Genomic DNA, 26570 nt, shown 5'->3' with positions numbered 1-26570 from the left:
TTTAAATTGGACACATGATTTTACCACATTAGCTCTGCCCCAAGTAGAGTTATTGTTAATTATAAATCTTATTACACAAATTTTCTACTCAATATTGAATGTTTCCTCCCAAGGTGCATGTAAACCTGTTTCTCTGCTGTAGAAGTATATTTACCATGTAATATTTGTTCAAATATCTTGGCTTAGAAGTATTTCTAAGATGAAGTTATTCCCTTTAATAATCCTACTTTATTTGACTTGAAATGCTTCAATTATTAATTTTCACGTCGTCTCCTCAGGCATTATAGCCAAAGGTACCGGTTAAGGCATTTGATGAAGCAGTGGACTAGATCATAATGTTTTTGCCTCTGGGCAAAGGCTGAAATGCCTCTTCTTTCTGATGACTCCTGGAGGGAGAAATTGGTTTGCCCCAGACTACGGGTGGGGAAGGGGTGTCGTGACTGCAACGCAACTTGAAGAGGTTGGCCTGAGGATCACCTGAAATTAGTTCTCGAGCCTCATCACCATGATACCAGCAAACTGCGGGCACCAATTGGGCAGCCCCGTGCAACTTGCCGGTTGGGCCCAGCACAACATTTGCCAGCACGGATGCAGGCAGCGACCGTCAGGTAGATCCTGGGGGAGGTGGGGGGCGAACACAGGTCAGCAGTGGCCTACGGTATTGGTGTGGAGTCAGAAGGAAACACTCCTGTTCCTCCTGGCTCCACATTAAGGTAAGTTTTTTTTTCTAAAATTGACTTGCCTTGTCTTCTGCAGTCTCCAGCAGCCCCTTTAAGGACCTCTGGTTTGGCTGCAACCATTGCTTCTGTCTTTGACATTGAGCTGAAGGAAATTTCAGCTCGTCCATGCCGGACAACAGACAGTTGCACAGCACTACAGAAGTCATGGAGTTGAGGGTGACGACAGAGAAGTAAAGCTGGATTTTGTCACTGGACCCTGGAAGCTGACCTAACACTTGCGGATGACATTGCCGAGAGGCAGCATGTAGATGACAAACAGGAGAGGGTCCAAAGATGCAACTTTGGGGTAGACTACAGCTTACCATATGGGCCTGGGTGAAAAAAACCATTGGAGGAGAGTTACTGGCTACTTTGAAATAGAATGGAGTCACATTAGGACAATGCAATGGAGATTAACCAGGGATGAGAGGCAGTGCAGGAGTTTGGATTGTGTTGAAGGCCATGGAGAGGCTAAGAAAGCTAAGAGGAGATAAAGCATCACAATGTCACAAATGTCTTGTCAAAGGATTGTCTTGGTGGTGTGGGCAGGATGGAAACTGGACGATGGAAGAAATGGGCACAGAATTGGGTGAAAGTTATTTGGATAAACTCAATCCAGTCTAAGCTGATTACCAGTAATTAAGCAATTTTGGTATCAGGATAAATATTGTAGTAAATGTAAACATTTAAACATAACAGGAGTTTGCATAGCTTTAGGCTAATCTGTGGTTGTATTGAAATAATATAAGACAGATGAAGTGTTTTGTGACTGACCTCTGCTGTACCTGAAGTAAGAGGTTCATTTGTCACTGGGTGCAGAATGAGAAAAATACTCCGCATCCCAGCACTTGATCCTTCAGCTTGACCTGTGCATATATATCAATGCAATATAACTGGCTCAAACAGAAAGACAAAGTTTGCTATTAAAAATCCTATTACTGTCATTTCAATATTGATTTTTCCAGTGTCACTTGGCAGGCAAACAGCTCTAGGTGGAAAGCATTGGAATCTCAAACCAGTGGGGAGTGAGATTGAATCCCAGCCTTGGGATTGGTACACAATGGGCCAGTTTTGCTGCAAAAATAAGAGTCAGGTTAACAGCGCTCACCGTTATTTATGTGCAAATCGAACAGTAACTTCCGGCGGTTGCGCATGTGCAGTTAAACGCGGAAATCAGGAAGTTGCTGCCCGAGATACCCTGCTCCTTAAAAAGCTGTGCGAAAATGGCGTTTCGCCATCTGGCTCACCATTCAAACGTATTGAACGGCGTGAAGTTCCTGTACTTACCTCGGAGAAAAGGACTAAACTTGCCAAAAAAAGTTAGGGCTTGTCCATTCCAGAGTAAGCACCCTTTTAACCGTGTGGTAAGTCTTAATTACTGCCAAACAACCTCTCTGGCACTGAAAATTAACTCTTACAAGTGTGGAGTCTCATTCCTTCAGCTTTTAATTATTGTTGGACATTAAAAAAAATTAAATAAACATTTTTTTTTCTTACTTTTTTCTTTCTGTCTCTTTTATCTCTGTCTCTTAATCCAATATTTCTTTCCCTCTTTTTATTTCTCTCTCTGTATCTGATTTGACATTGAATTCACTGTTCTAACTTACTCTTCCTGCTTCAGTCGCTGCGCTGCTCATCAACGGTTATGATTGGTTAAGGGGATACACAGTTGCTTGCCCTGTTCACACAGGTCCCAGATGCCCTGTAGAGGACGCCGCACTGAATGGATCTCGAACTTACAGGAACTTGCCATGCAAAAGCTCGTAGAAACCCTATGGGCAAGGGCAATTCTAATGAACAGCTAGCATCGTTCATTTGCCACTCAAAGCAATATCCGGCGCATTATATTATGATGCACATTCTACCCATTTCTGATGTGGCGTTTTAATGATCTGTAATACCAATCATAAGTTTTTTTTAATCCTTTTCGGTCTGTTAAATTGAATTCTACTCGTTAGCAGAGAAATTCAGCTCTGTAATAATGCCAGTGTATTTTTCACATTGTAAACCACTGTGCTCACCTCAAGAGGTATTAATCCAGGTATAGCAGGCTCAGAGGACATATAGTTGTAACTGTTCAAAATATCTAATTTTCTCCCCCTCCCCACTGCCCCCCCCCATCAAATTCAAGTTCTACTTGAAATCACCATGTAAATCAAATGTTACTTTTGCACAATTCGTACATTCAGGTCTCAGATAAGATTTGAAATCAAGGCCCTGTCTACCTGTTCAGGTTGACGAAAAGCAGAGTAGTTCTTCTGGTGTCTTGGCCATCATATATACCTCAACCAAACCCACCAAAACAGTTTTAACTGGTCAGTTAACTCATTATGTGGAGATGCCGGTGATGGACTGGGGTTGACAATTGTAAACAATTTTACAACACCAAGTTATAGTCCAGCAATTTTATTTTAAATTCACAAGCTTTCGGAGGCTTCCTCCTTCGTCAGGTGAACAATGTGAAAATGAAATCCTCGAAATGAAATCGCATTTATAATTCACAGAACAATGCTTGGTGAGTACAGACAGTTTTTTCAACTGCCCGTTGCCAAGGCAATCAGTGTGCAGACAGACAGGTGTTACCTGCCAGGTCTCAGAATATACAAATCACCAAAAAAAACAACAAACAAAAAAAACAGAGATAGAGAGGTAGAAACATAGAAAAGACAGCAACTGACCCGTTATATTAAAAACAGATAACATTTGTTCGCTGGTGGGGTAACGTGTAGCGTGACATGAACCCAAGATCCCGGTTGAGGCCGTCCTCATGGGTGCGGAACTTGGCTATCAATTTCTGCTCGACGATTTTGCGTTGTCGTGTGTCTCGAAGGCCGCCTTGGAGTACGCTTACCCGAAGGTCGGTGGATGAATGTCCATGACTGCTGAAGTGTTCCCCGACTGGGAGGGTACTCTGTTGGTTGCGTCCCGGAACTGTCGATCGATGAGTCGAGCGTCATATCCCTAGTAAGAACAGGATATGACGCTCGACTCATCGATCGACAGTTCCGACGGGCCACAGCAAAAAATCGCATAGACCTCCTCAGGAGACTAACACGGGACGCAACCAACAGAGTACCCTTTGTCGTCCAGTACTTCCCCGGAGCGGAGAAACTACGCCATGTTCTCCGCAGCCTTCAACATGTCATCAATGAGGACAAACACCTCGCTATGGCCATCCCCACACCTCCACTACTCGCCTTTAAACAGCCACCCAACCTCAAACAGACCATCGTTCGCAGCAAATTACCTAGCTTTCAAGAGAACAGCGTCCACGACACCACACAACCCTGCCACAGTAACCTCTGCAAGACATGCCAGATCATCGACACAGATACCACCATCACACGAGAGGACACCACCCACCAGGTGCATGGTTCATACTCCTGTGACTCAGCCAACGTTGTCTACCTCATACGTTGCAGGAAAGGAGGCCCCAGAGCATGGTACATTGGCGAGACCATGCAGACGCTGCGACAACGGATGAACGGACACCGCGAAACAATCGCCAAACAGGAGAGTTCCCTCCCAGTCGGGGAACACTTCAGCAGTCATGGACATTCATCCACCGACCTTCGGGTAAGCGTACTCCAAGGCGGCCTTCGAGACACACGACAACGCAAAATCGTCGAGCAGAAATTGATAGCCAAGTTCCGCACCCATGAGGACGGCCTCAACCGGGATCTTGGGTTCATGTCACGCTACACGTTACCCCACCAGCGAACAAATGTTATCTGTTTTTAATATAACGGGTCAGTTGCTGTCTTTTCTATGTTTCTACCTCTCTATCTCTGTTTTTTTTGTTTGTTGTTTTTTTTGGTGATTTGTATATTCTGAGACCTGGCAGGTAACACCTGTCTGTCTGCACACTGATTGCCTTGGCAACGGGCAGTTGAAAAAACTGTCTGTACTCACCAAGCATTGTTCTGTGAACTATGAATGCGATTTCATTTCGAGGATTTCATTTTCACATCGTTCACCTGACGAAGGAGGAAGCCTCAGAAAGCTTATGAATTTAAAATAAAATTGCTGGACTATAACTTGGTGTTGTAAAATAGTTAACTCATTGTTTGTGGGACCTTGTTGCGCACAAAATTGGCTGCCTTGTTTGCCAATGTAATAACAATGACCACACTTCAAATGTAATTCATTGGCTGTGAAGCACTTTGGGATATCTTGAGGTCATGAAAGGCACTATATAAATGCAAGTTCTTTCTTCCTTTCTTTAAGTGGAGCTACAAAGTGAGTGAAATTAGGAAAGGAAGAAAGCACTTGCATTTGTATGGTGCCTTTCATGTCCTCAGGAGCTCAAGAAGTGATTTGCAGCCAATGAAGTACTTTTGAAGTGTAGCCACTGTTGTAATGTAGGAAACACGGCAGCCAATTTGTGCACAGCAAGGTCCCACAAACAGCAATGTGATAATAACCATATCATCTGTTTGATGATGTTGGTTGAGGGATAAATATTGGGCAGGACACCAGGGAAATCTCCCAGCTCTTCTTTAAAATAGTGCCATAGGATTTTTTATGTCCACCTGAAAGGGCAGATGAGGCCTTGGTTTAACATCTCATCCAAAAGACGGCATCACCAACAGGGCTGCATTCTCTCAGTGCTGCACTGAAGTGCCAGCCTAGATTATATGCTCAAGTCTCTGGAGTGGGGCTTGTATCCCACAACCTTCTAACTCAGAGGTGAGAGTTCTACCCACTGAGCCATGGCTGGGGATGTTAGTTTTGTGATTCCATCAATTGTCCACGCAAAATTTGTAGATCCACCAAATATGTGTCTGTCGAACCAGTGTTGTGTAATATAGCAGCAATTCAAGAGTGAGGATCAGTCCTACCCCACTGCAGCATGCCTCCTGTCAGCCAGTTAAAGAAAAGCATTGCCAATGAACATGTAAAAATAGTCACTGGAAGAAGAGTCTGAGATCTACAAAGGATTTAAAGGGACATTATCCTCTTCACAGGAGCTTTCAGGAAGCTTACATTTTTGGAATAGCCAAAGACAATCTGCTCCAAATACCCTACCACATCTCTGCTATGCTGCCCCCCTCACCAAGTTGATGGTGCAGCAGGCTGTGGAGTAGACTTTCCTGACCTTGCTTCTGGGCATGTTGGATCGTCTGACTGCAGCAAATATGGGAAAATCAAGCGGGGAGTAATGCACGCCTGTAAGAAAGCTGGCCTGGTTTTCCGAACATTCATTTAATGGGCAATTGGACAAGCTTCCTGATGGGGATTTGTGTTTGCTGTGTTCAGAGCGATCCAGGAGTGGGAAGAAGAAAATCTACCCCCATGTTTCAATGTAACTTATTTTTAGTTAATCTCACAAACAATATTACTGTATAATCTACACTCGACAAACAATATTACTGTATAATCTACAAACAGCAACCCATCGGTTTCCCCAGACATAGGCAGTGGTTTGATAATCTCATTGCATTGACGATAATGGCATTATGTAGTCTCATTTCTATGTAAAGTGCCTTGCTTTACATTCATAATCCAGCACTTCAAAAAGAAATGATAGGGGACTTGGTAGTGTGCTGGATTAAAGCACTGTCCTTTCACCAGTGAGACATGAATTCAAATCCAGCCCAAACTAACTCCTGAGATGTTAATCTTCTGTCTACTTGCAGTGTGAGACCTATTTGAATGGAGTTTCTGCAAGTTCTATGGACATGATTTGCCAGCACTCAGCTGCCCATAACTTAGCGCAGTAGGCACTAAATTAGTTGTCTTACTTAGGAGGTCACAAAGATGCCAGGTGTAGGAAACAATAGTACCAGCAGTCCTTCTGTCCGAGGTAGGGTAGAGGAGAGTTTGCATTGCTCTCACTTGTGCTCAGCCCAACATGAGCGTGATGGATGATGACATTAGGTGGGATGATCATAGAATCATACAATGGTTATGGCACTGAAGGAGGCCATTCGGCCCTTCGAGCCTGTGCCGGCTCTCTGCAAGGGCAATCCAGCCAGTCCTACTCTCCCGTTCTTTCCCTGTAGCCCTGCAAATTTTCTCCTTCAGGTACCTATCTAATTCTTTTTTGAAAGCCATAATTGACCCTGCTTCCATCACCCTTTCAGGCAGTGCATTCCAGATCCTAACCACTCGCTGCTTAAAAAGGTTTTTCCTCATGTCGCCTTTGGTTCTTTTGCCAATCACCTTAAACCTGCGCCCTCTGGTTCGCAACCCTTCCGGCAGTGGGAACAGTTTTTCTTTATTTACTCATAAGTGCTCATAAGGGCTCATAAGTGGCAAGTAACATTCGCACCAGACAAGTGCCAGGCAATGACCATCTCCAACAAGAGAGAGTCTAACCACCTCCCCTTGACGTTTAACGGCATTACCAGCGCAGAATCCCCCACCATCAACATCCTGGGGGTCACCATTGACCAGAAACTTAACTGGACCAGCCATATAAATAACGTGGCTACAAGAGCAGATCAGAGGCTGGGTATTCGGCGACAAGTGACTCACCTCCTGACTCCCCAAAGCCTTTCCACCATCTACAAGGCACAAGTCAGGAGTGTGATGGAATACTCTCCACTTGCCTGGATGAGTGCAGCTCCAACAACACTCAAGAAGCTCGACACCATCCAGGATAAAGCAGCCCGCTTGATTGGCACCCCATCCACCACCCTAAACATTCACTCCTTTCACCACCGGCGCACAGTGGCTGCAGTGTGTACCATCCACAGGATGCACTGCAGCAACTCGCCAAGGCTTCTTCGACAGCACCTCCCAAACCCACGACCTCAACCACCTAGAAGGACAAGAGTAGCAGACACATGGGTACAACACCACCTGCATGTTCCCCTCCAAGTCACACACCATCCCGACTTGGAAATATATCGCCGTTCCTTCATCGTCGCTGGGTCAAAATCCTGGAACTCCCTTCCTAACAGCACTGTGGGAGAAGCTTCACCACAGGGACTGCAGTGGTTCAAGAAGGTGGCTCATCACCACCATCTCAAGGGCAATTAGGTATGGGCAATAAATGCCGGCCTCGCCAGTGACGCCCACATCCCATGATTGAATAATAAAAAAACTTATTCAGGTCCCTGGTACTGACATCCCTCACATTGCATAGATCGTTCAAAAATAAGTGATTTAGAAGGTTCTCCCTTAACTGTGCCCTGAACTTTATTTACTGGAGAGTCTTGCAATGGAAAACTCCATAATTAGTAGCAAATATCATTGATGTGTTTAGTCGCACATTTAAATCTATAGAAAGTGCAAGATTCGCTTGTTGTTTCATAGAATCTTACAGCACAGAAGGAGGCCATTCAGCCCATCATGCCTGTGCCGGCTCTTTGAAAGAGCTATCCAATTAGTTCTATTCCCCTGCTCTTTCCCCAAGGCCTGCAATTTTATCCCCTTCAAGTATTTATCCAGTTCCCTTTTGAAAGGTACCATTGAATCTGCTTCCACCGCCCTTTCAGGCAATAAATTCCAGATCATAATAACTCATTGTAAATATTGAAATATACGTAAATATCCCAAAATGTCGCAGTTAATAATGACTGACAATGCCGGGAATGGCTAAACTGTGACTCAGTCCCTTAGTGAGGTATTTTCCCTCACCGTGATCCTACTTCTTCCTCGATGTTTACAAGCAGAGAACAGAATAAATAGTAAAATGGTAACTTGGTAAAATATGCGCCATCGATGATGTATGCATCATTACTGAGTGCATAGCACAAACCCTATTCAAAGTAAAATAGAGGTCTTACTTGGGTAGAAATAAACTTGTGTCTAACAAATCCCCCATGCTGAGAAACCTTAAAACCAGGCATCAAATGTAAATTTATGTAGCAGATGCTGTTATATTTGTTCACTCCAGTTGCAACATACAATACGCAAACATTTATTTGACTGCATTGCACCATTTTCAAATCAAAATAGAATTCATTAAAGTTTCATGTATATAAAATAAACATGACCTGCTGAGTGATGGGAATAAACAGTACTGATATCTCATTGAGAAGAAAATCTGCTATACACTTGTGAGCTTCTAAATCTTTCTTGCTGGTAATCTGTCAGTCATGTTTAATTGTACACTATGCATGTGGAGCTAATTATTGTACATCACCCATTGATTAACATGCAAATTGGTTTGTATTTCAATTGCGCCCTTTGGAACGCAAAGCAACAATCTCACTTCAGACGAACTGTCGTCAATCTGTTTACGCAGCATTCATTCTTTGTGCTATTGATGGCATCACTGCAGAAACCAGCTAGTCATAACAGCGCAGATATCAAAGAGGGCAACACGGGGGTGGGCAGGCGGGGGGGGGGGGGACGACAGCAAGTGTGCCTCAGCTTTTACAATAGCGATCACTTTGAATGATTTCTGAAGTGGAGTGTTCCCAAAAATAGTTTTCTTTTCCCCTCTCAAATATAAATCTCATGTTTGGCAAGGAAAAATAGCCTTTGTTAGAAAACTCAAGCGACAATGGAATAATACTCAGCTGTGCTTATTGCATTCTGTACCATAAGCGACACAGATAACATGTCTCAGTAAATCTTGGCTTTCTTCATCCCCGATTTTCATCGCTCCACCATTGGTGGCCGTGCCTTCAGCTGTCTAGGCCCCAAATTCTGGAATTCTCTCCCTGAACGTGCCAGACAAGTGCAAGGCAATGACCATCTCCAACAAGAGAGAATCTAACCACTTCTCCTTGACATTCAACGGCATTACTATCACCGAATCCCCCACCATCAACATCCTGGGGATCACCATTGACCAGAAACTTAACTAGACCAACCACATAAATACTGTGGCTACAAGAGCAGGTCAGAGGCTGGGTATTCTGCAGCGATTGACTCGACTCCTGACTCCCCAAAGCTTTTCCACCATCTACAAGGCTCAAGTCAGGAGTGTAATGGAATACTTTCCACTTGCCTGGATGAGTGCAGCTCCAACAACACTCAAGAAGCTCGACACCATCCGGGACAAAGCAGCCTGCTTGATTGGCACCCCATCCACCACCCTAAACATTCACTCCCTTCATCATCGGTGTACCGTGGCTGCAGTGTGTACCATTTACAGGATGCACTGCAGCAACTCGCCAAGGCTTCTTCGACAGCACCTCCCAAACCCATGACCTCTACCACCTAGAAGGACAAGGGAACAACACCACCTGCACGTTCCCCTCCAAGTCACACACCACCCCGACTTGGAAATATATTGCCGTTCCTTCATCGTCGCTGGGTCAAAATCCTGGAACTCCCTACCAAACAGTACTGTGGGAGAACCATCACCACACGGACTGCAGCGGTGTAAGAAGGCGGCTCATCACCACCTTCTCAAGGGCAATTTGGGATGGGCAACAAATGCTGGCCTTGCCAGCGATGCCCGCATCCCATGAACAAATAAAAAAAACCTCTCTACCTTTCTCTTCTCCTTTAAGTGGTTCCTTAAAAACTACATCTTTGACCAAGCTTTTGGTCACCTGTCCTAATAGTTCCTTATGTGGCTCAGTGTCATGTTTTGTCTGATAACGCTCATGTGAAGCCCCTTGCGACATTATACTATGTTAAAGGCCCTATATATATATAAATACACGTTTTTGTTGCTGTGCAAACATCCATGCACTTAGAAGACATCTCAGCTCCTTTAGGTAGAGAGGAAACAGGGAGTAGTGATGAACGGTTGTTTTTCAGACTGGAGGAAGGTGAACAGTGGTGTTCCCCAGGGGTTGGTACTAGGACCACTACTTTTTTTGATATACGTTAATGACTTGGCCTTGGGTGTACAGGACACAATTTCAAAATTTGCAGATGACACTAAACTTGAATGTGTAATAAACAGTGAGGAGGATGGGAATAGACTTCAAGAGGACATAAACAGGCTGGTGGAATGGGCGGACACATGGCAGATGAAATTTAACACAGAGAAGTGCGAAGTGATACATTTTGTCAGGAAGAACAAGGAGAGGCAATATAAACTAAATGGTACAATTCTAAAGAGGGTGCAGGAACAGAGAGGCATGGGGGTGTATGTGCACAAATCTTTGAAGGTGGCAGGATAGGATAAGAAAGCGGTTAAAAAAGCATAGGGGTCTTGGGCTTTATTAATATAGGCATAGAGTATTAAAGCAAGGAAGTTATATTGAACCTTAATAAAACACTGCTTCAGCCACAACTGGAATATTGTGTTCAATTCTGGGCACTGCACTTTAGGAAGGATGTGAAAGCCTTAGAGAGGGTGGAGAAAAGATTTATGAGAATGGTTCCAGGGATGAGGGACTTCAGTTATGTGGATAGACTGGAGAAGCTGGGGTTGTTCTCCTTAGAGCAGAGAAGGTTGAGAGGAGATTTGATAGAAGTGTTCAAAATCATGAAGGGTTTAGATAAAGTAAATAAAGAGAAACCATTCCCATTGGTGGAAGGGCCGAGAACCAGAGGACACAGATTTAAGGCGATTGGCAGAAAAAACAAAGGCGACATGAGGAAAAGCTTTTTAGTTATGATCTGGAATGCGCTGCCTGAAAGGGTGGTGGAAGCAGATTCAATCACGACTTTCAAAAAGGAACTGGATAAATACTTGAAGGGAAAAAATTTGCAGGGCTATGGGGACAGAGCGGGGGAGTGGGACTAACTGGATTGCTCTCACAAACAGCCGGCATGGGTTCGATGGACCAAATGGCCTCCTTCTATACTGTAACGATTCTATGATTAACTCTTTGCTTTTAGCTACCTTTTTATCCAATTAATCCCATAGCAGATAGAAAGTGAGAGTAAAGGGTTATATAATTATAAACTGATCATTTGTTCTAAAAATTGTGCGTTTTCTCTTTACACCTTTTTGACCTCATTAACTTTTAGCACCATCTTTCCCATTTCACTTCTCTACATTCTATATTTTCCCCTTCGTTATTTCCATTAAAGGAATTGTGTGTACTATTTGGTGGTCGACTTGCGCTGCTGTAATTTCAAACACCGGCAATCCGGTGAAAATACATGTTTTAAATCTTTTATTTGTTTTTATTTTTGAAGCGGAGCAGCAGTCTGTAGGACTACCTTACTGAGTGGGCTGAGCAGATTGCAGCAGTACATGTGTGTGTGTTCCACAAAAACCAGGTTTCCCAGAGCACACATCAGGCTGTGGGAAATGCCCATTTGCCCATTGGAAATCCAGCGCAATTTCTCTACGTCTGTCTGTGTTAGCGTCAGGGTTAGTCTTGTGAGAAACATCTTTTCTTCTTAAACCTTGTGTCCAGCCACATCCTGTTATGATGTAATCAAATGTACGGAAAAAAGCGGGGGGTGGGGATTAACACTGCAGACTCCTCCCAGCATCAACTTTTATATCCAATTAAATCTTAATGAGCCAGACATCTTCTGACATTGTCGGCAACCCCACACATGTGACTTATTTCACCTTGACAGGCCCCTGTTGAGATCTTCCGTCAGTGCTTTCTGCGTGGCGTGCTAAATTATTCCTCCAATTTGTCAAGTCACGCAAAATATATTGACTGCATATTCTTCTGTCAAGTCAATGGGATTCCAGAATTTTTAGATATAAAATTAAAGATATATTGGCTTGAAGGGGGTGCAACGCAGATTCACAGAATGACACTGGGGCTAAAAGGGTTAAATTATGAGGACAGGTTGCATCAACTTGGGTTGTATTCCCTCGAGTATAAAAAATTGAGGGGCGATCTGATCGAGGTGCTTAAAATGTTAAAAGGATTCGATAGGGTAGATATGGAGAAACTATTTCCTCTGGTGGGGGAATCGAGAATGAGGGGACATAATCTTAAAAGTAGAGCCAGACTATTTAGGAGTGAAATCAGGAAGCACTTTTTCACACAAAGGGTGACAGAAATCCGGAGCGAAGGCAGGTAAATGCAGTTGAGGTACAGATCAGTCTTGATCTGATTGAACGGCAGAGCAGGCTTGTGGGGCCGAATGGCCTACTCCTGTTCCTATGATCATGTAGAAATCCACAGCCTCTGCTGGAGGTGTGACTGTTGGAGTGTTCGGATGCTTGAAATTGTGGCCAATTCAGGGGAACATTTCAAGCACACAGTCACAGCAATGTCAGTTTTAATTAACTACTGCAAGGTATGTGTTAAAGGTTATCAGCTTTCCCCGGGGGACGTCGGGCTCACCAGATATGTATACACAATTCAAGGGTCACAGGCTCATTTCCATTGATAGTGAACCGAGGATTAATTTCAATCATACCGCACTGTAATGGAGTGACTTTAATTCAAGGCCACCATCATTGGGAATTAATGCACCACCCACTGCATAAAAATATATGTATGATTTGCTTAAATGAATCTAAAGTAATGGCGCGGGCACTGACCCCCTTAATGCCAATACTCATGACCCTGGGATTTGGGATGGTGTCATTAATAACAAGATTGGATGCCCCCCTCCCCAGAATTACTGTTTTTTGATGGAAGCATTTTTTTCTCATGTGGTTCACCAGAACAGAGACGACGTTCTGTTGGGAATGTTTCACCCATGAAGGATTTGACAGTATGCTGTAAATTTGCTGCTTCTCTGGCGTTCCCACCCAATATCAGTACGGAACGCAAGTCACCGCAATCGGTTGTAAAGTATTGTTTTAGCATTATGGACCAAAAAACAAATGATCGCCGGACATCCCTGTCTAGAGCAGATTTACACACATAAGCTGGGAATTCCTGTCAAGCCGCAATGGCGGCAGATTCCTGGTGAGGCGGGAGACTTCCAGCTGCCAGTCTGAAGTGCCCTGACACCATCCCAAATCTCGGGGTCATGGGTATTGGCATTAAGGGGGGGGGGGGGGTAGCTGCCCGTACCATTTATAGCAACAACGGGATTGCCTGCCTTTACCTCGTGCTCAGTGGGACAGCTAAACTGGCTGAGGTGGCGAGGTTTTCACAACTTCAGACTTGTGGCTTCCCAATAGTAACTGATCACTCTTGTTGGGTAACTGGTATTTCTCATATTCTACCGGGATCTGATCCTGGTACACAATGTATGAATCGTGCAGTGCCTCAGTAGATGGCCTTCCCGCCTCTGAGTCAGAAGGTTGTGGATTCAAGTCCCTCTCCAGGGACTTGAGCAATAAAATCTAGGCTGACAAATCGAGGTCCCGTCTGCCCTCTCAGGTGGATGTAAAAGATCCCACAGCCACTATTTTGAAGAAGAGCAGGAGAGTTCTGACCAACATTTATCCCTCAACCAACCCCTTAAAAACAGATTATCCGGTCATTATCACATTGCTGTTTGTGGGACCTTGCTGTGCGCAAATTGGCTGCCACATTTCCCTACATTATAACAGTCTCAGCAATTCAAAAAAGTACTTCATTGGCTGTAAAGTGCTTTGGGACGTCCTGAGGTCATGAAAGCCATGATATAAATGCAAGTCTTTCTTTCTTTCTGGGGACTACAGAGGTGGAACTGGCAGGATTTCTGATGGAGATGTCATCTCGCTAAGTCCAGCTCTTCCCGTGATGTCTGCATGGGTGAGGGATGGCAATGGAAGAAGTGCTCAGCCACACTTCCAGCAGAATTTGGGAGCAGGCAAAAAAAGAGTGGGTGACTGGGCAGAACCAGGGCCCACTCCAAGTTCCAGCGGGCAAGCCAACATTGAGCCACGGTTGTGACCATCATCTCAGGGCCAGGAATTTCGGACCTGTTTTACTGTTGCTCCCGAAAAGTCATTCATTGCAACAGTAAGATAGTATAACTCGCACCAAGTCCCGTTCACCCATCACCACTGTACTCGCTGACTACATTGGCTTCCAGTCCGGCAACACCTCAATTTTAAAATTCTCATCCTTGTGTTCAAATCCCTCCATGGCCTCACCCCTCCTCCAGCCCTACAACCCTCCGAAGTCTCAGCACTCCTCCAATTCTGACTTCTTGCGCATCCCCGATTTCCTAATATCTCCTCATGTGGCTCAGAATCAAATTTTGTTTGATAACGCTCCTGTGAAGCACCTTGGGACATTTTGCTATATTAAAGGTGCTATATAAATCCAAGTTGTTGTTGTTATGATCAACAGTGACATTTTTAGACTGTAACAGAAACATTGCACATCCCGAGTTTTGTGCTTCCGGACAGCATTTCAATGGTTGCTGTTTACTCCAGAGCTGACGAACCTCAGGATTACCACCTTTGTGAATTTTTATTTGCAAGTAAAATATCCGAATAAAACTATCCTGTTCTCCAAACTGTAAAAGAACATTCGGGCCTTAAACGGACAAAAAGGTCACAGCAGGCATTTGTTTAGTTTGGAGAGAGTAATTAATCTGCTGTTCAAACTGTTATCATTTCAGGTCAAACACTGTTCTTTACTAGCGACATTTAATAATGAGCAGCACCATAGGTTTTATAATAGCTCTGTAGTAAGACTGTAGCTATTGAGTCACATGAGTGGAAACGTTGGTAATGGCATTCTGCAAAGTCATGCAACATGGTGAACATCATTGCATTTGAAAGAAAAGAAACAAAAAAGGAAAGAATGATTGACTGACTTGCATTTATAAAGCGCCTTTCATGACCTCAGGACATCCCAAAGCGCTTTACAACCAATCAAGTACTTTTGAAGTGTTGTCATTGTCTTAATGTAAGAAATGTGGCAGCCAATTTGCACACAGTAAGATCCCACAAATAGCAATGAGATAATGACCAGATAATCTGTTTTTCGTGATGTTGATTGAGGGATAAATATTGGCCAGAACATCGGGGAGAACTCCCCCACTCTTCTCCGAACAGTGCCATGGGATCGTTTACATCCACCTGAGAGGCAGCACTCCCTCAGTACTGCACTGGAGTGTCAGCCTGGATTACGTGCTAAAATCTTTGGGAAAATTTTTTTTAAAAGAGGAGCCATCAATCTTACTAAAATTAATCCAGTCTTTCCCTCTCTCCACCCATTCCCCCCCCCCACCACCACCCTGCCTTTTCAGGTACAATAGATTACAGTAAAAGACTGAAAATATTAGTCTTTGTTCAGAGTAATATTTTATTATTGGTCTCAAAGCCATTTTGTCGCACTCTGACCTACCTCAAATGACATACCAGCCAAGACCAGGGACTCAATGTGTGGAGAATCATGGAGCCAATCCAACGTTCTGCCACTCTGTAATTCAGTGCCTTCCTACACTAAGACGCTACCCTAATGGGCTGCATTAATTATCCTGACAATCCCTTTTACTATAAACTACGTTAAATATTGAACTTATTCTCACAACATTGTAATTAAGTCAGGGAAGGATTGCAAATTTGGTGTTAAATTTGCAATTGCCATCGAGGTCTTTATTGGAATTGATTGAGGGGGAGAACAAAGTGCTGTACCCAGAGGAATAAGGTGTTACACTACAGAGGAATAGGAGGAGGCCACTCAGCCCCTCGAGCCTGTACCACCATTCAATTAGGTCATGGTTGATCTGTATCTTAACTTCATCTACCGGCCTTGGTTCCGTAACCCTTAATACCCTTACCTAATAAAAAATCCTTACATACTCAGTTTTTAATTTTTCAATTGACAGCTTTTTGGGAGAGAGTGTTCCAGATTTCCACTACCCTTTGTGTGAAGAAGTGCTTCCTGACATCACCCCTTGAATGGCCTGGCTCTAATTTTAAGGTTCTGGACACCCCCACCAGAGGAAATAATTTCTCTCCATCTACCCTATTAAACCCTTTAATCAAGTGCAAAAGGTTGACAGTGTACAATAAATGTGAAGGAGGTTCCTTCCATCTGCCAAATCCATCTGCCTCACACTCTCCCATCCAGCAGTTCTGTTGCAGCTGCACCACAGCTGATCTCAGCACCCACCAGTTCCCAAGTCCATCCTGAGCAGGTGGACCACTGCTGCATACCGACTTTAAATAGCGGTAGTTAGCTAATACGCTACAAGGGAAGCAGTGAAGCAGAAGTGCACTTAAAGGTTTCCTTTCATCCCCCCCCCAACCCCCAGTAGTGTTTCAGCAGTTGGACGTGTTCCTTTTTTGTTTCCCCACAGAGTTTTGAAAGAACACCTCGGGGAGAAAGAAGTGGAATTATCGCTGTTGTTTGCTTGGGTGAAAGAGGCAGACCTGGGGAATTATACCTGCATTGTAGAAAATCGGATTGGACGCTCACAGGGCAGCATTCTTCTCCAAAGAAAAGGTGAACATCAGCAATGTGCTGTGCTTTAATATAACAAATTGGTCCCTTGTGATTTGTGCTTCTGTGTGTTGACTGCATTTCAAACTTAAACAATATCCAGCAACCCATTAACGCATTCTTAGTCAACAGTCCATAAACAAGCTTTCAGTTAATTCCCCAGCTAGATTTTAAGCCAGAGAATACTTCTGTGCTCGAGCAGGCCATCCACATAGTGTGTGCAGAGTGCCCTCTGCTGCCTTCTTCCGTGCTTAGCCTTTCAAAATGCCTCGGGTAAAAAAAATGTCTATTTCAATTATAGCGCAGTTGAAATAAGTAGCACTTTGCACAATATTCCAGTAAAATGATTTTGATGGATGCTTCAAAAAATCCTAATTTATGCGTTGTATTTTTTTGCAAAATAAGGGATAAACGGAGTGTGCACTCTGACCGTAATGCATAGTGGCAGTTGCCGATGTTTTCTAACACAGACACTATTTGGCTGAACCCTTTCTTTTTAACACAATAATATTCCCTGTGATTGGAGCTCAAATTCACAGTTTTTTTTTTCAGTTTTATTAATCAAATTTTCCAAGTGGGAATTTGAAAATGTTTTACTGATTATGCCAAGTATAACCCTAAAGATAATCCTCCATAAAAGCATTTAAAAAAAAGATTCCTATTCCAGATTAAAAGGCAGTAGTTTTATACAGTATATATTCACCAAAGAAGGCCAAACTACAATATAAAGTGATTGTGATCAAAACATGAGATTTTTTTTTTAATTAAACCTGTCTTTAGATTGAAGCAGGTGTATTCATTGGGAGGAGGGGGGAGGGGGGTTACAGTGTATAATCCTCCAGAGGATCAAAAAGTGGGCCATCATTTATTTTTCCACGGTTTGGTCTCTTTAATCGTGTGTAATGCATAAAGGTAGCCACTGAGAATGCAAACATGACAAATTGACGTGCTTGTAACTCTAATGGGTTGAAGATTGATGAACGGTATGGACCATTAGGAGATGGATTTGTCAGGTGGATCCGTTCGAGCAGTGACTGGAGAGCCTGGCGTATTTTCTTTTCACGCTGCGAGCCAAGATAAAGGGGAAGGTAGAAATTAAATTTCAGGCGGGGTGCGGGGTGGGGGCTCAGGAATATCTCACCACTTTATGAATCATAGCACGACTTAGCAAACCAGGAGGTGTTAAAGTCATGAATGCAATGATAGCCCCGGAGACAAAGTGCACTAGGGTCAGTCTCTGTAGGTTCCCATCTGTCCAAGCTCTTTCTCTCTCTCACACATTCCACCTTTTGTATGCATCCCTCACTTATTTTGAAAGGCTGCACTATCGGATGATAGAGATTCATGTGATCCCGACTGTTAACTCCCACTGTTATATCAGTACTGTTTTGCATAGAATTTAAGTGTTTTACTCTGAAGTGGGTTTGAATTATTTAGAAGCTTTTACAAAAGGTGACTTTTATTTTACTTTATTATCTGCATTTATGGCACGGTTTCAAGCAAATTGCTCAGTAGCATGTTGGCACCATTGCAGAAAGAATGACACAAATAATGTTAATGTACGTAGGCAGGTTCGGAAGCTCTTCAATAAAAACAAAATAAAGTGCGTGATATTTGTTGGCATGCAATCGCCTTAGCTGTGTACAGCTTTCTTTCCAATTTTGTTCACTCAAGACAATAGAGCAATATAATGAAATGTTGGAAGTGTAGTGGGATCAGCGGGGGAGACTCCTGATATTGGAAGCGAAATGTTGACTATGGTCTGATATAGAGTTAAGCAGTCTTGAAACAAAATGAACACCCCTTCAGAGGCATAAAAATAGAAATCGAGAAAGGATGAGAAAGCAGGAATTTGAGATGAATGATAAAGTGAGGGCTAGGTATAAGAGATATAAACACACTGCCAAGAATTGTGAAGGTAAAGTAAGAGTGTGGAATGTAAAAGACACAAACCAAAACACAAGTGGGAAGAAGAATGTTGGATGGGAGATAAGCATAAGATGCTGCAGTAAGCAAGGGTGAGCAAGAAGCAGTGGACTGGGAGAGATAGGTGGGCTGGAGAATAAATCCGCGTGAAGAATAAGTACAAAAGAGAGGGTAAAAAGTGTTGAAGTGAAAAAATTCCTATTGAACCCACTATTTCTACAGACTATATACAATCTATCGTATCACAGACTATATACAATCTACAGACTGTATACAATCTACAGACTATATATACACAATCTACAATTACACACTGTATACAATCTACAAACTACATACAATCTACTATATCACAGACTCTTCCCCACTTATATAATTTTGAGACAAAATTGTAAAATAACAATTCTGATCCTCAGAGGCCATTGAGTGAAAGTTCAGAGTATTTCTCCAATGTGCATGTTCCTTTATTAGTTGAAGTTGTACCTGGATTATCAGGGAATCTCAGTGCTTCCAAATGATACCCCAATTGCTTCAGGTGATTGCAATTACTCTCCCATGGATCTTCCTGATGATCCCCTCTGAGTTTTCTATAAGATTTGAGATGGCTATATCTCTCCAATATTTTCAACACAATCTTTGAAGACTGCTACACATAATCCAGGGCAGAAAGTGAGGTCCATCTTTAAAGCCGTGCCCATTTGGGAAAGAATGTTGGATCGGTAGGAGAAGACATTGGAGAATCCCAGATGAACCATGACCCCTAATCCAGCTTCACAGTAACAGCTGTTACTACTCTGCAAATTCATTTATGTAATTTGTTGGGAGTGAGTTATATAGTATTTTAAACTTTACTAATTCGGGTTTTCTTTTGAAGGCATCAAACTTTCTCCCTGACGCACCGCTCTGGGATAGCTAAAAGGGTGGATTAGAATCAACATCAACTTATATTTATACAGCTCTTCACAATGTAGATTTCCAATAGAAAAGCAGTTGCTGAATATAGGAAGGTCTTTTGTCCTAATTGACGTGGTTGTCTGTCAGAGCCCTAAAACAGGCTATTAGTTTCCCACACATGCTGTGTGGAATATACAGGATCCCCTATTAAAAAGGCTTACAATTCATATGCTATTTCATTGTCAATACAGACTATGCTCCGCCTCCCGCCATCAAAGCCATAGGAGGATCGCATTGCTATATTTAGAAGACAAGGATGACCAGAAAGAGGCAAGCACGCACACTGGGGATGAAATTGAACTTGACTGGAGATGCAAAACAGGCGGATTTGTTTTTCCCGCCCGTTACACCACACACCCGATATTTAGTTCTGTTGAAGTCATTTGAACCGAAATGTGCTGGGGCCTATAACGGGCGATCGATGCAATTCCACCTGTTTTGCCTCCCCGCCCATGTACAATTTCATCCCCCATCATTTTATACTTGAACCCAAAGAGAAATAGGATGAAAGGACAGTGGCTCCAGGTCTAGTATAACAGGTGAATTGATCTGCTCTGAAATTAAAACCCTTGAGGTTCTGGAATATCTATGCCGAGATGATCTTTATGAATGCCTTTCAACATCAATGGAAACTACAGCTACTAAAACTAATGGTTCCACAAAGGTCATCATTATCTTGAAGAATTGGCCACTACTTGTTACCGTTGAAAGGATCCTGCCTGATTATGTCCTCTACAATATTAAATGGACCCATTCTTATTTAGGAGCTAGGACTTTTGTATAGATTTCAAAATCTGTGTTGAAGGTCAAGGTGCGTTGGTAAGTGTTATAAAGCAGAGAATCTTTCCAAGGGTTGGAAGGAACGAGGCTTAGGGCAAGGAAATGAGATTTGAGAAGAGATTTACTTGCAAGAACCTTCTTAAAAACCTGAAGCAACAAGGTGAAATATTAATTGCTTATGAATGCCATCCAGATGATTTGCCATTTTTTTTCCCTTATCTTCAGTGTTGTTGAAGTATGATTGCACTCAAAGCTTTAGTCAACTTTCTACTGGTTGTGGAATCAGAGAACCATTCCTCAAGTGCACTCCTGAAAACTTCTAGTTAATCCCTTGAACCTAAAATTCCCTAGAACGAACACTATAAGCAGTAGCGGAATAAACCATCAGTCTGTGACTTTACAACCAGTTTGAAGTTTACTGCAGCTGACAAAGATTAAAAATAAAGTGACAAAAGACACATTGAACATTAAACCCATAAAGAATCTTGAGTGTACAAGATACTCCCCAATGTCAGAGGTTTAATCTTATGCTGACATACACCCAGCCAAGACTGAGATTAAATATTACAGTGGTAAAAAATGCTTTTAAAAGCAAATATTGATAACACACAATTAAGAAACTGCATTGATATTTTACATATAATATTTATTGACCGTTAGTTACAAATAATTCTAATACATTCTGTTTTGCATGCTCCTGTATATAATAATGTTGTAGCTGGATTTTCTATTCATGTTTCTTGGCTGTGAATGGTGTAATATTAGGATGATGTCTGAGTTCCTTTTGTAACCACACAGTCAAGAATTGAAAGGGCTATCTGACATGTTAAATTATGATGTATATCTGCTGTGGATCGGGTTGATAGTCAAGCATCTTATAGGCTGGTATCGCTGGGAACAGGAAATATCTAGCTTCCCAACTCCTTTTGATAACCGATTGCACAGCATTTATTGTAGTTACGGAGAAGCCTAAGGCCTAGTTGACCTTCCCTCCTAGCTGATGGGTGCCATGTTGAAGCATGATCCTATGTAAGGGAACAAAGTATGTTATTCCTTATCTTTGCCAACATTTATCTATTCATAGTAACTTACAATATATTTATATATTTAATGAAAACAGCCAAATAGGGATTACAGTGGTATTTTTTTCCCTCATTTGATATTTACACTTTCTAAATTATAAACAATATATTTTAGAATCACAAACAGCTTATCCAATTGAGTTCTTGATTGTTTTGGAAGAGCAAAGAGGGCTGAAGTAAGGGCCAATTAAGTTGTTTATCTTAAACATTGGTCGCAAATCCACTTCAGATTTTGAAGACTCATATCTTGCAGAATATATTATCTGTCTTTTAAGTGAGCTTGTGCATACAGTGATAAAATCTGAGGAAAATGTTATTTTATTGATATGTTATATTCACAAAATGTCATCCTGGCAGAGTTCATAGTAACTATTATTTGACATAAACTTGTTATAATCTCAGCATGTTGAGAAGATAAATATTTGATAGCTGTAATATTTGTTGAGAGCTACATTATTTTTGAGGTATGAGCTCATAGAATCATATAGCACAGAAAGAGGCCATTCGGCCCATCGTGCCTGTGCCGGCTCCTTGAAAGTGCTAGCCAATTAGTCCCACTCCCCTGCCTTTTCCCCATAGCCCTGCAAATTTTTCCCCTTCAAGTATTTATCCAATTCCCTTTGGAAAGTTATTATTCAATCTGCTTCCACCGCCCTCTCAGGCAGTGCATTCCAGATCATTACAGCTCGCTGCGTAAAAACATTTCTCCTCACTTCCCTCCTGGTTCTTTTGTCAATACCTTAAATCTGTGTCGTCTTGTTACTGACCATCTGGCCAATGGAAACAGATTTCTCTGCATTAGCAGTCCAGACCTGATATGAGAGACCAATTTAAATGGATCACTGAATTTTTCTTTGGGGTCACCATTGCTGAACAGTGTTTATGCTTTGGTGTGATTGACTACTTTGTGTTTCTATTATCCTCCATTTGTTCCAGACCTGATGTACAGAGTAGAACTTGCAGGCGGCCTGGGAGCAATCCTTCTCCTCATCACCTTCCTTGTAATTATATACAAATGCTACAACATCGAAATGATGCTTTTTTACCGGAGCCATTTTGGAAGTGATGAAACAGAAGATGGTATGTAGACACACATTTTGACGATATAATGCTTCTCCTACATTATGTGGCAATTCTTTTTTCTGGAGTCGATGTATTTTTTTCAGGAGTTTGGGTTTTTACACGTTACGGCTGTGATTTTATTTTTTTTGCAAGCTCAGCTCCTCACAGGCCATTCGTGTAACCATTTTTCATCAGAAAATATAAGTGAGATAAAATGTTCTATTACCCAAAAGCAAAGTCCTCTTGACAGGCTTCTGTATACTATATAATACTTTAATTTAACAAAATGTCTCACCATAGGCTGTTGTCATATTTTTCATAACACCAATCACAGTACAGCAGCTTTTGCGTTGTATGATACTTCCCCACATGACAACTCTACCACCAAGTAATTTATGTAGACAAAATAAGTTGTTAAGTTCCACGGCCCTGTTCTATTTTTTTTTTCCAAGCACTCAATTTTTCTAATGCTGGCCGCTGAAAATGACCATCAATTACTTAAGCCAGTGACACTGCCAAAAAAAAAGAATTTTGTTGTTTAATAAATGACAGAATATAGGGGCTCAATTTTGAAAGCAAAGTCCGGGTGCGTTGGGGGCGGGGGAGGGCAAAGAAAATCGGAGAAATCTGGAGCGGGCAGGGTTCCCGGCTCCAACACGATGAAGAGTGCACACGACCCAGCGTCATCTGGGTGTGCGCGCGGTCCCGAACCCGGAGGTCCTGCCGGCAATTAAAGCCAGCGGGACGATATTTAAACAAGCAAATTTAACTCATTGAGGTGCTTAAAGTAGTTTATTTTTGACATATTGGCCACTTACAAAGATTTTGACCTTGCCTGGGTGGCTTTCCCGCGGCTTCCGATTCACGCATGGTAAAACCAGGCAGGAAGGGTCGGATCAGGTAAAAAGAAACTAAATAAATTAAATAAAATTACATTTCCCATTGTAAAAAAATAAATAAACATACCTTACACATGATGTCACCTGCACCCTTTGCTCCAATATCCGCTGTCTCTCCCCCACCCTCAGCTTCCGATATCCGACGTCTCTCTCCCCCCGATATCCGACGTCTCTCTCCCCCCGATGTCCGATGTCTCTCTCTCTCCCCCGCTCCGATGTCCGATGTCTCTCCCCCCACCCCGACGATGTCCGATGTCTTCCCCCCTCCGATCTCTGTCTTCCCCCCTCCACTCTCTTGCAACGGGTAACGAGTTCTCTCTCTCTCTTTCTCCTCCCCCCCCCCCCCCCCACCCCCACTTCGGATATGCTGCTCCTGTCGGCAGCCAACCTGTCAATCAGGCTGGCTACCATGCGCAAAACCCAGAAGAGGCTTTAATTAGCCTCATTAGGGTTGCGATCGCACCCCGCCTACTTCCCTTCTGGGTTTGGCTCTTGCAAATCACACCCCCACCCCGCTGCTATCCCGCCACCCTTTTAAAATTGAGGCCCAGATGTTTTGTGATTTGTTGCTGTGAGTTAAGGAGTGAGAAATGACAGGAACAATTTGCTCTTGTGTCTGATCATCACAAAATCCAAACTTTAAAAAGTCCTTGTGTATAAGTTACCATCTTATTGTTTTGGCTGCTATTTTGGTGTTAAAACAATAGATATGCTAGTTGGTCCTTATGAACTGAAACGGGTATGACATATAATCATATTGTATGGTGGATGGACTCTTTATTATATTCAAATAATTTATTTACAGGTACCCAGAACATCTCTTGTGCTTCTCTGACTTTTAAGGCAGAGAATGATCTTGTTCCTTTGCTCATTTGTTCCACAGGAGTTAAGTCTGAGTGCCGGTAATATCTTCAGTAACACTTCATTACTTTTAGATTATGCTAGCAGATTTCCCCTGGCATTGCTGATGGTGAGTCAAAGGGCACACTAATGTGTGACATCTGAACGATAACAGGAAATAAGTGTGAGGCTTACAGACAGTATGTGCTGTACACAAGGCATTAAATATGTGAGATAGTATATTTAATATATGACCTTTATTTACTTCTTGATGTCATAAATACTGTACAAGAGTTCTATTTGCCAAGTTCTCAGTGCAAATTCCTTTAAACCACCACAACCCGAATGGGGCTAAACCTGATGTTTTCGGTTTTTAAGTGTTGAAGGAGTGCTTTTTGAGATTGAGTAAAACAAGAGCAGCGTCAAAACACAGAAACAGGTTAGCAAGTCAGTACAGGAAGCCATATGCTATGGCAGAATTAACGAGGCCTGTTTTAACAGGTCTCACTATGCATACAGTAGAGTTAAGAAGAAAGACCATGAATCATGGACATCTGAAATAAAACCAGAAAATGTTGGAAATGTGCAGAAAGACTGGACAGGGCTTCAACGTCAAAAATCAAACAAATACTTGTGTTGTACGTAATAACATCTTCAACTCCCAGCAGACAACCTTCTAGAGCAATACATCATTGCATCTGGTAACAATACACCTGCTTTTACCTGCTACGGAATGTGATAAAGAGACTGAGCCAAGATTATATCCTCCTGTTTATTATCAGGCTGTGCTGCGGATTGTCAGTCAAACTCTGCCAAGGCATCTAGAGAATGGCTTTTTTCCTCCAGAATCCCAAAAATTACCAGGCACTGTAGCTCTAATCGGCTTCTTAGTGGAATGCAGTGTTTAATCTTTGATGGTATAATAGCTTACATGTTCATACCTAGCTCTCGGGCATTCCTGATCAGGTGACTAGAGTAATCAACACTAGATGATTTTCACAGTACTTCTTTGCTACTTTACTTCTTACAAATATAATCATAGTTTTCCATGGGATTTTGCAGTATTATTGATTTTACATTCTATAACATATTCCGTCTATCTAAGTTTCCCATAAACAATGATTTAGACACATAATCGATGCCCTCAGAAAGTCATGAGTTCAAGCCCCACTACAGGATTTGATCACGTAATCTAGACTGACATTTCAATGCTGTACTGAAGGAGTATTGCAATGTTGGAGGTACCATCCTTGGAGACGTTAAACCAATACCTTGTCTGTCTGTTCAGGTGGACATAAAATGTCCCATGGCAGGAGAACTCACACGGTGTCCTGGCCAACATTTATCCCTCAACCAACATTAAATTAATTGATCATTCATCTCATTGCTGTTTGTGGGACCTTGCTGTGCGTAAATTGGCTGCCATGATTCCTGCATTACAACAGTGATTAATGTTCAAAAGTAATTAATTGGCTGTGAAGCATTTTAGGACTCCCAAGGACATGGAAAGTGCTATGTAAGTCCCGTTCATCCATCACCTCTGTGCTCGCTGACCTACATTGCCTCCAGGTCCAGCAACGCCTCGATTTTAAAATTCTCATCCTTGTGTTCAAATCCCACCATGGCCTCGCCTCTCCCCATCTCTGTAATCTCTGCCAGCCCTACAGTCCTCTGAGATTTCATATTATTTACTCATAAATCTATAAACAAACATGAGGATGAAGCTGATTCTCTGAGAAGGGATGCACTGCTTCTGTGAAATTTTCCATCTAGTGACAAAATTCAGAATTGACCAAAGTCATCAGCGAGGCTGGGATTCGATCCCCAAAATAATGTGGGATCTTTTACTTGCACCTGAGATGACAGACGGGGTCTCTGTTTAACGCTTTATCCAAAAGACAGCACCTCCAACAGTGCATCGCTCCCTCACTGCTGCACTGAAGTGTCAGCCTGGATTATGTGCTCAAGTCACAGGCAAGAGTCCTACCAACTGAGTCATGGCTGACAGACTTTTAAGCAATAAATGGTTTTATTTAAATATGATGTACGAATGAACAATACACAGTTTAACTGTGATAATTATATTTCTCTATACACCTCGATATAGAACACAACAAAGATGTAACTCATTTTCTCGTTAAACATGTATCTTCAAACAAAAGACCACTTAATGTAAAGTCCCTTCAG

The 26570-nt window shown here is 42.5% G+C and overlaps 1 protein-coding gene across 1 annotated transcript in view; it reads left to right on the top strand.

Moving 5' to 3' along the window:
• LOC137332821 (interleukin-1 receptor accessory protein-like 1) overlaps positions 1-26570 on the top strand; it is a 72783-nt gene that overhangs the window by 7923 nt on the left and 38290 nt on the right. The window contains exons 3-4 of the mRNA XM_067996753.1: positions 16698-16843; positions 22519-22662. Coding sequence (XP_067852854.1) covers positions 16698-16843; positions 22519-22662 — 290 coding nt within the window. The remainder of the gene's footprint in view (positions 1-16697; positions 16844-22518; positions 22663-26570) is intronic.

This window comes from Heptranchias perlo, chromosome 15 (genome assembly GCF_035084215.1).
Source record: "Heptranchias perlo isolate sHepPer1 chromosome 15, sHepPer1.hap1, whole genome shotgun sequence".
Classification (NCBI taxonomy): Eukaryota; Metazoa; Chordata; class Chondrichthyes; order Hexanchiformes; family Hexanchidae; genus Heptranchias; species Heptranchias perlo.
This window is presented reverse-complemented; position numbering and strand designations above follow the sequence as displayed.